This window comes from Ochotona princeps, chromosome 12 (assembly GCF_030435755.1).
Source record: "Ochotona princeps isolate mOchPri1 chromosome 12, mOchPri1.hap1, whole genome shotgun sequence".
NCBI classification, from domain to species: domain Eukaryota; kingdom Metazoa; phylum Chordata; class Mammalia; order Lagomorpha; family Ochotonidae; genus Ochotona; species Ochotona princeps.
Window position 1 is genome coordinate 47880129 of NC_080843.1, and position 14857 is coordinate 47894985.

General features: G+C 41.2%; 1 protein-coding gene across 1 annotated transcript in view; it reads right to left on the minus strand.

Moving 5' to 3' along the window:
* The window catches only part of SUCLA2 (succinate-CoA ligase ADP-forming subunit beta), a 47709-nt gene that overhangs the window by 30940 nt on the left and 1912 nt on the right, over positions 1-14857 (minus strand). Inside the window, exons 2-4 of the mRNA XM_058670771.1 lie at positions 8333-8513; positions 1418-1517; positions 581-743 (exon numbers count right to left, since the gene is read on the minus strand). Of these exons, the coding sequence (XP_058526754.1) occupies positions 581-743; positions 1418-1517; positions 8333-8513 (444 nt within the window). The remainder of the gene's footprint in view (positions 1-580; positions 744-1417; positions 1518-8332; positions 8514-14857) is intronic.

Consider the following 14857-nt stretch of genomic DNA (forward strand, 5'->3'; position numbering starts at 1 on the left):
CCGTCCTCAACTGCTTTCCCAGGCCGCAAGCAGGGAGCTGGATGGGAAGTGGATCTGCCAGGATTAGAACCGGTGTTCATATGGAATCCTGGCACATACAAGGTGAGCACTTTAGCTGCTAGGATACTGCGCCGGGCCCAATATTGTTTGCTTCTTAACATTATCTTTCAACTTAGCTAGTATCAAATCATGTAGGGAAATAAACCCTAAACTATATAAAATACTAAAAGACTAAAAAACATGAAGCAATGGATATACATTCTCTTAATGGTTCAGATTTTTACTTTGGTTACAGTGTCTTACCACAGCAGAATCTAAAGGTGACCCAGGGATAATTTTTGAACTATGAAGTCCTATAAAATTTATTATGGAAGAACTCCTTCTTCAGCTTTTGCATCATGTTATACATCAAACTTTATAACATTTTATATATCTTTTAAAAAATGACATAATTGCTCATGACACAAATACACTATAAACTGTACTTTTATTCTTTCCCATATAAACAGAAATAATGAATTCTGAAACTGACTATAGTAAATGCATCCTTAATACAGCATGTCTACAATTAACTACTCACTTGAAATGACCTTTCCATTGTTATTGCAAAGTAGTATTCTCTCCTGGGATATTTTCGTTCACAGATCAAAACTTGATTGCATATTCTGCCCTTTTCTCCCGTTTGCTTGGTAAACAACTTTTTCCCAATCATTTGTGAGGAAACAGCTTTTGCTTCTTCTGGACTAAAATTTTTAAAAAAACAGAATCCAAATTATTTTCTCCTCCAACTGAGTAAAACAAATCTACATAATTGTTAAAATCTTAACATTTAATCAGTATTTTCAACACTTCAATAATCAATTACAATACAATAATCAATACAATACAATAATCAATTACAATTACAATATGATTTCACTCCAGTGTGCAATCTAAAAAAGCTAGGCTGGCGAACTCGAGCCCAGCACAGAGGTTAGCAGGGGCTGAGGACAGCAAGGACAGGAAGATGTTGACAGGTACGCAGCAGAGGAACAAGTTCTGGTGTTCTACTACAAAGAAAAGAGCTGTACAGTTAACAATATTGTATCACATAATTCAAATAACTATGACAGCAGACTTTTAATGTTCTAATCACAAAGAAATGATTGTGCTTGAAATGATAATCTCAATATCCTAAGACAATCATTACACAATGAACGCCCTAAACATCACACTGTACTTCATAAAGGAGCAGTTATATCTATCAACTTTAAAAATTAAAAATAAATTTAAAGAAAATTCAACCTTTGATATTGATGCTTGTACAGCAGTGAAGACACTCTGCTTTCCAAATAAATGTTTTAAAAACAATACTTAAAAACGAAATCTTTAATCAGTGGTTAATAATGAATTTTTCTTTAAAAAAATTAAGACTTACGAGAAAACTATCTTTACTCCTCCTTTAAGGCCACTTTCAAATGTTCCTTTTCCTCTGCCACCAGCTAAAACCTGTGCCTTTATCACAACATCTTTTGAACCTGGAAGAAAAGCACTTGTATTAGATATGAGGTATGCAGCAGGATACATCAAGAATACATCGAGTAGAGACATGGAGTACATAGATATACCACATTTTCTTCACTCCTCTTTGGCGGGCATCCGGATTGTAGATTGTGTTGCTATAAATACAGGATTACAGATCCCCTTCCTATATGCAGTTTTAATCTACTCCATGTAATATTACTCAGGCATTAAAAAGAATGAAATTACACCATTTGCAACTAGATGGTCCTAACTAGAGACCATTATGTTTAGTGAAATAAGTCAACCCAAAAAAAGACAAATACCATATATTCTCTCTATTATAAGAAAACTATCACACAAATTGGAATGTATAGTGATGGAGTAATAGAGACTACCATATCCAGATGTGAAGACACAATGCAACATGCATTCCTAATTCCAAAGCAAAAGTGGACTCCCAATGAAACTAAACTGTTGGACATATCTAGACAATTGGATGCTGGACAGTCTGACATTGTATCAGCAATGTCGGGGCACACTTAAATAACAGACTGATGGAATCATAACTCCTTATAAAGGACTACACATATTGTAACAATATGGGGAAACTCAGTTGGGGGTGGGAATTTGAGAGGGTAATCCCAGACTCTATGGAATTGTAACATAAAATTCAAAATTAAAAATAAAAATTAAAAAAGAATACATCAAGTTATTTAACCTACATATTAAGAGTTTTTATTAACTTATTCACTGTGTCAAAAAATGAGGCATTCAGTGTATATAAAATTTTTTTTAAGATTTATTTGTTTTTATTGGAAAGTCAGATGTATTTAGAGAAGAGGAGAGAAAGAGATAAAGATCTTCTGTCTGATGATTCACTCTCCAAGAGGCTGCAACGGTCGGAGCTAAACTGATCCAAGGCCAGGAGCCAAGAGCCTCTTGCGGGACTCCCAAGCGGGTGCAGGGTACCAATGCTTCGGGATGGGAAGCAGGGCTGCTGGGACTAGAACCAGCGCCCATATGGGATCCCAGCACATGCAAGGTGAGGACTTTACCCATTAGGTTACCACGCTAGGCCCAATGTATATAGATTTTCTAAATTAGAACAGAGGAACATTCACTGTCTAAAACACCCATCCTCGTTTGAAAATTAGCCACCCATGTTAAACCATTTCTTGCTGTATATTGAAAATAACTTAACCATTTTGATACTTCAAATGTTTAGTACTCTTGAAGATATTAAAAAATAGTACAAAACAGGACTCAAATATATAACTCCATCCCCTCAACACCAGTCACATGTAAATTTGCTGTCTAGTGAAAATTTGAGTTACAAATACTGCTCTGAACTGGGTGGGACACAAAGATTAGTTACTCCTCACTGGGGTATTGAAGATTTCTCTGCACACCCCTCTTAAAACTGTTCACCTAAACTGTTGACATATGTCTTGTTAGAGTTATAGAGTTAGACTACCAGAAAAACAGCCAGGTTCAGCAAAATCATGCTTCAACGCTATAAACTGCTAAATACTGAAATTAAAATAGACATGAGAGAGCTGAATAGTAATCTATAGCCATTTTAAGGTATATAGAACCCGGCTGTATATAAACTAATAATTGAAATGTCAATGTAGAAATCATTCTTGCATTCTTTTTTTTTTTCTTTTTTTTCTCTCTTTTAACATATTGGTTACTCAATACCATGTCAATTAATTCCATAACATTATAAATTGTTATTGATGTAATGTTGGGGCTTTTAATTGATCGGGATGATACTCTGTTGGCTCTACCTTCAGACCAGAGATGGTCTCCCCAAGAAACCGTTGAACTTATCTGGACAATAAGATGCTTGACTTTATGCTTGGTTGATGCAATGAAAAAACCTCAACTGAATTTGAACTGTGGTAATGCAGCAAGGTAGAGGAATCCACCATGGGGGGGAGGGTTTGGGGAGGGGTGGGGGAATCCCAGTGCCTATAAAACCGTGTCACATAATGCAATGTAATCAATTTAAAAATTTAAAAAACAAAACAAACAAACAAAAACAAATACTGCTCTGAACAGGAATATGGCATCACTTGGAGAGTATGACCACTACTGATGCTGACTTGTACCATGCCTCTAACACAACAAAAAGCCCGCTTAATTAATATACATTCTTGAGCACTGCTGTTACAAGAACTACCAGGGCTGTAAAGCTATGGATGTCAACAGATGACAGAATGCATGCTTGTATGTTGTTTCATGTCTAAGCGTTTCTTCTTTGACAGGTAGACTGATGACCGTCCCTGCCTTCCTCTTTCTAATGTGATACAGAGAGCCAGCAAACAAGAAGTTTAACCTAGAAACCACTTACCAGTCATGATCAAGAATGTCTCTTAAAAAGGAACTATCTCCTTGACAAGCAAAATTTCTGAGCTGCTTCATTTTGCTTCTGATAGCACCCGCCCTACACCAGCAGTGTGGCATCACAAATTTCACTTTGGAAAAAAAAAATGTAACCTCTGAGGTCAGGATGAAAGGCCTTGTCTCAATCACAATACCCAAGCACAAGGCAATGAGAACTACTCAATAAGCATGCAACTGAACAAGCTGGAGAAATCACCCTATGAGACTCATACCGAAGCAGAATGAGGGAACTCCACCTCCCCATCAGACTGAACCAACAGAACTAAGTAAGACATGGCCTAAACAGTTACCACAAAAAGACGTGAAAAAAACCTAGAAAATGATGTAAATCAGGGAGGGAGCTAAGCCACTGCAGCACAGCAGGTGAAGTACTGAAGCCAGCAGCCCTTGTGGGAACCAGTTTGTGTCTAGCTGGTTCACTTCTGATCCAGCTCTCTGAAAAGGCCTGGAAAAACCAGCAGAAGTCTAGAGCACTTGGGCCCCCCAACATCCCGTGTGAGACCCGGATGAAGCCCTTGCCTTCTGACTTCATCTGGCCTAGCGCTAATCACTGTAGCCATCTAGGGAGGGAAACAGCAGACCTAAGATCTGTTTCTGTGTCTCACTGTTTCACTCTTTTCAAAATAAATAAACCTAAAAACAGTAAAAAAGAGAATGATGTAAACTAGCCTACATTGTGAACACTTCCACTACATTTTTTAAGGTTTATTTATTTTTACTGGAAAGGCACATCAGATTTACAAAGAAGAAAGACAGAGACCTAGAGCTGAGCCTATCTGACACTTACAAGCTGAGGATTTAGCCACTGAGCCATTGCACCAGGCCCAACATTTTCCCTACTTAAATCAAAAGATGCCCCTACGAGTCCTTTAAATTACTGTGAAAAAAAAGAAGAAGAAACCATCCTTTCTCACATTCCAAATCTACTCAGGAATATAGTGAGTTTTTTCAAAATTTATCCAGAACCTTAGCCACTCCTTACAGTCTCCAGCTTGGACCCCTGATCATATTCTCTCACTTAAATTTTAACTTGGAAGATCCCAGAGCGGTAGACTAGTGGCTAAAGCCTCGCCTGGCATGCACAGGATCTTACATGAGCACCAGTTCACATCCCGGCAGCTCCACTTCCCATCCAGCTCCCTGCTTGTGGCCTGGGAAAGTAGTCGAGGACGGCCCAAAGCCTTGGGACGCTATACTCCCATGGAAGGCCCAGAAGAAGCTTCTAGCTCCTGGCTTCAGGTCAGCTCACCTCTGGTCATTGTGGTCACTTGGGGAGTGAGCCAACAAAGATTTTTCTCTCAGTCTCTCCTCTGTGTAAATCTTACTTTAAAAAAAAAAATCAACTTGGTCCCCCACAGAACATTCTCAAAGCAGCAAAGTGAGCACATCACTTCTGCTTAAGACCTTACACTGGGGTCAGGTGTTGGGCACAGCAGCTAAGTACCAGTACAGTACCCACATTCCCTGTCGGAGTCCTGGCCACTTCACCTCTGACCTAGCTTCCTGCTGATGAATGCCCTGGGAAGTAGGAGATGACGGCAAGTACTTGTGCACCCCCCACCCTTGCGCAAGACCTGGGGTCAGGTCTGAGCTGGTTTCAGCCTAGCCCAGGCCTGGCAGTTGCAGGAGGTCAGAGTGGATGTAAGATCTCTTGCCATCTGTCTGTCTCTGCCTTTCAAAACAAAACAAAAATTAAAAACAGAACCTTACACTAAATACCATTTCAGTCATAGTAAAAGCCAGTCTTTATAATAGCCAATAAAGCCCTACATTACCACCCAACACCTTGACTCTTCTCTCCCAAGTCCTCCTCATCGCCAGCTCCACTCCAGCTCCACAAGTCTCACTGCCCTTGAGCACACGCTTGTTTCAGAACTTGGTACTAATGGACTCTGCCTGAAATAGTCTTCATCCAGTTCTGCATTTTTGGAAAATTCCTCCACCATCTCCCTCCAGTTTTTTTCTTCAAGATTTATTATTTTTATTGGAAAGGCAGATTTACAGAGAGAGAGAGACAGAGAGAAAGCACCTGAGCTGAGCTGATCCAAAGCCAGGAGCCAGGAGCCTCTTCTGAGTCTCCCTCATGGGTGCAGAGTCCCACGGCTTTGGCCCACCCTCTACTGCTTTCCCAAGCCACAAGCAATGAGCTGGATAGGAAGTGGAGCAGCCAGAACACAAGCCAGCACCTATATGGAATCCTGGTTCTTGGAGGTGGAGGATTAGCCAATTGAGCTATTGCACCGGGTCTCAATTTTTCTTTCATTCTCAAATTGTCAGCGAGGCTTATTCTGATCACTCTCTGAATACTACAAAATACCCCTAACCACCTGTGCCCAAGCCTCTGCCTACTCATTTTTCCCACAGAATTCATATGTTCTAACATAATTTTTTCATGCTTCATACCACTTTATTATTTAGCCCACTAAAAAGCAGGTTCTAGGAAAAGAGAATCTTTACTACATCCATTGATGTTTACAAGTTTATAAAAGGTTTCCTGGTACACAGCATTCTGGTCAACACTGAAAAAAAAGAACATGGACAGAATTCTTACAAATCAAGCTTTTCTACTGCTCTTAAAAATAGAAACAACTAGAACCGGAAATACTGGGCCCATAGTTCTGCAACTACAGTTCATTACAGAAGTGTTTTGCTTAAAATGAAAGACCCTTTTCAATTTGCCACAGTCTCCACCAATTACAAATGTATCACAACTACTATCAAGTGTAGCAGAAACTAGTTAGGAATACCCTTAAAACTATACCAACTTTCTTATTGGCAAGACAAATAGCCGTAGAGACTATGGCAAATCAGGAAGTTTGAGCTCAAACTCAAAGAAGCAATCACTATTTTCTGCTTGTTTCTGGTTACTGCCAAGTCCTGGTTGCCAATATTTAGTATTCATTTATGACAAAAGAAGTTAACTATAATGGAAACAGTATAAAAATTATGTCAAAAAATTCACTAAAGTATACTGTGGGATGTAGAGTCATCATATTTTCTGTAGTTATTTCCTGCTGTATAATCAGTATCTTCTAACATTAACAACTAATCAAAAGCATGAAAATATCTTCAGTTTCTTCCTAAGTTAGTAAATGTGAATTTTTAAAGTAACATTTTTGTTCCTCTGAGACTTAAAGACTCTTACTAGCCATCAGTCCCATTCCTGTACTATGATCTTTATTTTCAGTATTCTTTGACAATTATACACTTTATCAATAAACAAGATACCATCTGCTCCAAGGACATCAAAATCAGAGCTGCCTATATTCCTTACTGCCTGCAAGTCCTGGCCTCAGGGAACTTATCAGAAATACCTATGATTATAGCCTGCCCTGCACATATAAACTGCTCCTTCATCTGTACTTAATAATCATTGAAGGCAGGGCAGGGGTTAAGCAGCCACCTGCAATGATGAGGCTGGCATCCCATGCGGGCACCAGTAAGAGTCCCAGCTGCACCAATTCCTATGCAGCTACCTGCTAGTGTGCTTAGCAAGGGAGCAGAAGAGAGCCCAAGTCCTTACGCCCCTGCAATTGCATGAGAAACCTGGAGGAAGCTCCTGGCTCCTGGTTTCAGCTCAGCCCAGCCTTACCCATTGTGCAGCCACTTGGGTGTGAACTAGCAGACAGAAGATCTCTCTTCTCTTTCTCTCCCCACCTCCTCCTGTTCCTTTTCCTTCTCTCTCTTCCTCCCTCTCTGTGACTGAAATTTCAAATATATAAATATTCTTAAAAAAAAAAAAAAAACCCACATTGAGAAAGCCCAGCATGGTGGCTCAACAGGATAATCCTCCACCATGCCATATCAGCATCCCATATCGGTGCCAGCTCTACCCTGACTGCTCCACTTCCAATCCAGTTCCCGCCTTATAGCCTCAGAAAGCAGCGAGGATGGCACAAGTCCTTGGGAAGCAGCAAATAAAATTACTTTCCCCATAATTACAATCCTACTAACACCAGAACTTCAGCTTTCCTAAGAACAATATAAGTTGACTCCTAAGCACTCTAGCTCACAATCATCCTCTAATAATTTCAGAGTTTCAACATCATAAAGTTCTGCCATCTCTTGTAAGTGAATATTTTTTTAGTAAAAGTTAAAGACAGGTATTTAGCCAGAAGTTAAAACTCCTGCTTCCCATCTGGGTACCTGGGTACCTTCTCTAACTCCTGACTTCAGTTTCTTGCTAATGCACACCCCAGAGGGCTCCCGTCACTCACAGGGGAGACCTGGAATGCATTCCTGGCTCCTGGCTATAGAGCATTACAAGCAAACCAAAAAAGGAGAGCTCTGTCTCTCTGTGCCTGTCTTTGTATATATCCCCCTCCCCCTGCCAAAAAAAGCTAAAAGTTGCTAATAAGCTAAAAGTTCATATCTTATCAGAACTCTCATGTCAAGGTGATGTAAGTTTTTAATTTGGTACCTAATTTTTTGGCAATTGCATAAGCTTCATCTGGTGACTTTGCCACAAATCCTTTGGGAACGGAGACACCGGCTTCTTGCAACAATTCCATACTCATGTACTCATGCAGTGAAAGAGTCCTTTGCTGCTGCTGCTGTACCGGGAGTCCATGGTTATTAAATAATCCTGAATTTCCAAGAACCTAGAGAAATCAGAAACATATTTACATTAAAAAGTGATACAGCCATTACTCAAAAATATCTTTCAAAACGCTTTGTTTACAGAGTAACTGCATCTTTACAACAAAAGTGTTCCATTAAATTATCAAAATGTAACATCCAAAGTACATAAATTACAGCATAAAACTGCAAGCTAATCCACCGTCAACTGTTATTGTTGTAGTTGTATTTTCTTGTCATCTTTAGTTCTTATCTTACATTTGCACATTATTATGACATTTCCAGTGATCTACAGGGCATTTCTGCTTCCAGGTCAAATTCAACAAATCTAAAATCAATTCCATCGCTTCCACTAAAACAAAAATCCTTTCCAGCTTTTTCTACCATTCTACCTGCAGCTAACAAATCACCTGGCAGTGGGAGTGTGATAATTTAAGTCTCAAAATGCTACCTTCATCTACAGCACATGCTGCAGTACAGTGCCCAGACATCCTCTTTAGGACCAAGGTATTCCTAGTCTCAGCTGCTGCAAATGCTGATCGCTGGCAATGAACACAGCCCTCTCAGGAGCGCCTTCTTGCTCCAAGTCACACCTCCTCCTCACAGGCAGCCTACACTTCACTATGTCAATGAGGACAAATGGGTTATAAAATCACCAGTTCATCCCAATTTGGGAGAATTCAGAAGGGCCATTCTAGTTCCAGATGTCCCACAGGAATGGCAGGTGTCTGTCTCAACTGCAACCAGTTCTCCCTCTCATCAACTCTGCAGTCTTCATTCTTCTCCAGATGAAGATCCAAGGACCACATTCACACTCACACAACTCTTCACCTCATAATCAGAAAATCTTAGTTCAGAGAACTAACCTGACATGGCATCTTCAATGCATTCCTGCTTAATGTTTCCATTAACTGGCACCTGCTTTATAAACACAGTGCTTGCCCTTCGCAACTGGATACAAACAAAAGCTTCCAGGTTCCCGTTTTCAATCTATGTAGAACATCCAATCAACCAAATACACATATTGAACACTGGAAATAAGAGCAGTGAACTGAGCAAAACATCCTCTCCATCTAAAGCTTACATCCTAACGTATGTATGTATTAGGGAGCAGGAAGCAGTGGGAGAATGGATGATAAATACACATGTCAGATGATGGTAAGGAGGAGTAAAAAGAGAATGAGACTGAATGCTACTTTACAGTGGATGAAGGATGGCAGGGGTGGGGAGCAGGGAAGACTCAACGCTCCTGAGATGAATCAAAATTACTCTTAGAAGAACAATCAGGAGGGGCCCAATGTGGTAGCTTAGGGGTTAAAGGCCCTTGCCTTGCATGTGCCAGGATCCCATATGAGCACCAGTTCTAATCCTAGTTGCTCCACTTCCCATCCAGCTCCCTGCTTGCAACCTGGGAAAGCAGCAGAGGACAGCTCAAGCCTTGGGACCCTCCACTCACGTGGGATACCTGGAAGAAGCTCCTGGCTTCTGGCTTCAGATCAGCTCATCTCTGACCATTGTGGCCACTTGGGGAGTGAACAAGCAGACAGAAGATCTTTTTCTCTGTATCTCCTCTGTCTATAAATCTGACTTTCCAATAAAAATAAGTAAATTTTTTTTAAAGAAAAAAAAAACAATTAGGAAACATAAAAATAAGATGTCCCTCTACCAGCTTGCATCTCACTGCTGACAGGAAAGAGTGTGGGGGCTGGGCTTTCAGCTTCTTATGGCAGGGCCACAACAATGAGAAAAACCACATCAGTAGAAAGGAATCCTTAGGGAAATCAAAAGGCGTATGTAACAAAGCCACAGCAGGCCTCACTGCTCAACAACAGAACAGGTAAGTTGTGGTACACTGAAACAGCAGGGTACTACCGGGCAACAACAAAACTACCATTCATGTAACATGTATTAGCCTAACAGAAGGAAGCTAGACACATGAAAATTGTACAATTTCTATTTTTCCTATTCATAATCAGTCAAAATTATCCTATGGTATTAGAAGTTAGAATTAGTGGCTATATAACCTTACATGTTATATCTCAAAATTTAATAATACGAGTACCTAGAATAAGACAGAAAGACAATCATAAACAAACTCTTCTTTAAAAGATTACTATTTGAAAGGCAGAGTTAGAGAGGAAGACACAGAAAGATTTTCAAATGGCTGATTCACCCCCCAAATGGCTACAACAGCCAGGGATTGGACTAGACCAGGCCTAAGCTGGGCACCTGGCACCCATCTGGGTTCTCACAAGGGTGGCAGGAGCCCAAGTCCCTGGGCATTTCCCACTGCTTCCCAAGGTACATTCATTAGCACAAAGCTGCATTGGAAGTATAAGCCGGATTACAAACCCATCCATATGGGATGCTGTACCACAAGTGATAGCTTAACCACCCACATATGCCAACCACTCAAATAACTTTTCATCTTTCTCTAAGATTTTTATTTATTTATCTGAAAGGCAAAGTTACAGAGAAAAGAATGAGGGGGAGACAGATCTTCCATCCCCTGACTCAACCTCCTCCCGAAAATGGTCATTGGCTGAAGCCAGGAGCCAGAAGCCTGGAGGCAGCTTCTAGACTTCCCACGTGATTTAGAGGCCCAAAGACCAAAGCCACCTTCTGTTGCTTTCCCAGGAGCAGGGAGCTGGACAGGGAGGAGAGCAGGGGGACTAGACAGGGTGCAGGCGCCACAGCACAGGCCCCTTAAGTAACTTTTAAATGCCTATGTACTAGACTGTGTTGGTAAAACTAAAAGATTAAAACCAACTTAGTGCTAGCTACAGTTCAGACATGTAAACAGGCAACTAACTGAATTACATTTATGAGCACAAGGTCAACAACAAGTCTCAAGGAAGCACTTAATTAGCTGAATAGAAAAAATACCAAGTGTTTGATCCCAGTTTCAAAAAAAAAACAAAACGAGGAGGAGGGTGTAGGACATTGTGGCTAGTGATTTAAGCCACCACTTAAGACTCCCACATCCTGTCTCAGAACAGATGTTTCAAGTCCCACCTCTACCTCCCATCCAACTCCCTGAGAGTAGGCAACAATGGTAGGCAGTAGATACTGGTTTCACACAGGTGGGGCCCTGCTTCCTGCATAGGAGACCCACAGTGGAGCTCCTGGCTATGACCTAGCCCAGACCCAGCTGTTGTGGACGCGGGAAGCAGAAGAGCAGATGGAAGATCAGTACTTCTCTTGCTCTCTATTGCACTCTCTCAATGAAATGAGCAGATGGGGGCTCTGTCGTTTTCTCTCCATTTAAAAAAAAGAAAAAAAAAAACCTTTAAAAAAAAAACCTAGAGGAACCCAGTGCAATAGCCTAGTGGATAAAGTCTGCCTTGCATTCCCCAGGATCCCACATGGGCAGCCATTCTAATCCTGGTTGTTCCACTTCCAACTCCCCGCTTGTGGCCTGGGAAAGCAGTTGAGGATGGCCCAAAGCTTTAGGACCATGAACCTGCAAAGGAGATCCAGAAGAAGCTCCTGGCTGCTGGCTTTGGATTGGCTCAGCTCCAGCCATGGTGATCACTTCAGAAGTGAACCAGTAGATGAGAGATCTTTCTCTCTGTCTCTCCTTCTCTCTATAAATCTGACTTTCCAATAAAACACATAAATAAATAAATCTTTAAAAAGGAATCCAGCTGGGACCAGCACGATAAATAGTGGCTAAAGTCCTCATCTTGCATATGCCAGCATCCCATACGAGCACTGGTTCTAATCCCGGCAGCTTCACTTCCCATCAAGCTCCCCGCCTGTGACCTGGGAGGTGACCTGGGAAAGCAGTCGAGGATGGCCCAAAGCTTTAGGACCCTGCACCTGTGTGGGAGACCCAGAAGAAGCTCCTGGCTCCTGGCTTTGGATCGGCTCAGCTCTGGCCATTGCAGCCACTGGGGAGTGAACCAGTGGATGAAAGATCTTCCTCTGTCTCTCCTCCTCTCTGTATATCTGTCTTTCCAATATAGATAGATAGATAAATAAATAAATAAATCTTTTTTTACAAAATGGAATCCAGTTAAGATGTGCATGTCAGAGAGCTTGGACCACACCCCGAGCTTTAACCCACTGTTCTACCTTCCTGCTGCTGCTGCAGACCCTGGAGTCAGTGTAGATGGCCCAGGTAACTGGGCTGCTGCCACCCATACGGAAGACCAGGACTGTTGTGAACATTTGAGGGGTGAACCTGCAGATTGGAAAAAGTTCTGCCTGGCACACAAGCTGATCATTCCCAGACTTTAAAATAAATTAAAAATTTTAAATTAAAATATAATTAACAGCTATAAAGAATACTTTAGGACAAACAGAAGCATTTCAATCTCAGTATGTATTAGATACTTGAGTCATACCAATGCTGAATTTCCTAAATATGAGTAATAGAGACTACCATATCCAGATGTGAAGACACAGTGCAACATGCATCCCTAATCCCAAAGCAAAGATGGACTCCCAATGAAACTAAACTGTTGGACATATCTAGACAATGGAATGATGGACTGTTTGACATTGTATCAGCGATGTCAGGGACGCTTAAATAGCAGCCTGATGGAATTGTAACTCATTATGAATGTCTACACATATTGTAACAATATGGGGAAAATCAGTGGGGGGATGGGAATTTGAGGGGGAAATCCCAGACTCTACGGGATTATCATAAAATTCGAAATTAAAAATAAAACTTTTTTAAAAAGTAACATATGCTGAAACATCTAGGACTGAAGCGATAGGATGCTCACAAGTTAAATGCAAAAGTACTGAATACAGTGTTTTCACACTTACACCCATAAATAAACATATGCATAAGCTTATCAGCTATTAATATAAGACAGGGCCCAGCACCGTAGCCTGGTGGCTAAAGCCCTCGCCTTGTAAACACTGGGATCCCATATGGATGCCGGTTCTAATCCCATATGGCAGCCCCACTTCCCATCCAGCTCCCTGCTTGTGGCCTGGGAAGGCAGTCGAGGACGGCCCAAAGCCTCAGGACCCTGCAACCACGTGTGGGAGACCCAAAAGAAGCTCTTAGTTCCTGGCTTCAGATTGGTGCAGCTCTGGCCGTTGTGGCCACTTGGGGAGTGAATCAGCAGTTGGAAGATCTTCCTGTTTGACTCTCCTCTCTGTATATCTGACTTTGCAAAAAAAAAAAAAAAAAAGATGTAAGACGATGTAGCAAAATGTTAAATTTAGGAGAAGGCAGTACAGATGTTCACTATGCTACTATTGGACCCTTTCTGTCAGTTTAAAATATTTCCCCAAAACAATGACATTTAGCCTGGGCTATTCAGACACTCATTTCCCACATCAAAGTGCCGGAGTTTAATTCTCAGCTCCAGCTCCTAACTCCAGCTTCTTGCTAATGCAGATCCCGGAAGACGGAGGGTGGAGACTCAAGCACTTGGGCACCAGCCATCTACAGGAGACCTGCACGTAGTTCTCAGCTCCCTGTTTCAGCCCAGTCAGGAACCACTGGGGCACATGGCAACTGAGCCAACAGACAGGAGCTCGCTCGCTCTCTGCTCTCAAAACAATTTTTTTTAATCTGACAGTAAATGTGACACAAATTTCTTAAGTATATTTTTATGGTTCTTTCAAAAACTCTACTTAGAAAGAATTAGAATTCATAAGGTATTGCGCTTTTTATAACTGAATTTTTTTTAAAGATTTATTTTTATTGCAAAGTCAGATATACAAGAGGAAGAGAAACAGAGAGGAAGATCTTCCATCCAATGATACACCCCCCAAGCGGTCACAATGACCGGTGCTGAGCTAATCTGAAGCCAGCAGCCAGAAGCTTCCTCCAGGTCTCCCAATGGGTGCAGGGTCCCAAGGCTCTGGGCCGTCCTCGACTGCTTTCCCAGGTCACAAGCAGGGAGCTGGATGGGAAGTGGGGCCACCGGGATTAGAACCAGTGCTCATATGGGATGCTGGCACATGCAAGATGAGGACTTAAGCCACTAGCCTACAGTGCTGGGCCCATAACTGAATTTTTTTAATCTCTCAGTATTTCACTAATTCTATCCTTGGATCATCATGAGTCGTCACTTAGGACTTCAGCTTTAGATTTTGTTAGCATGACCACGAGGACTCTGAGTTAATCACAGTATTTATCTTTCTTCATTTTACCACTTTAAACACTCCTACTAGCCAAAGGGAGAAATTGTCAGTAAATACAAAGTTAGAGCCATTCGAGAGAACCTAAGTTCTCAATAAGGTGATGATATTTACCAATAATATACCATGAATTTTAAAATAGCTAGAAAAGAGGATTTTAAATGTCCTTACTACAAAGAACTGACAAGTAATAGATGCCATAATCACCCTGATTTAACCACTGAATTATATATATACAATTTTATATACATATAGG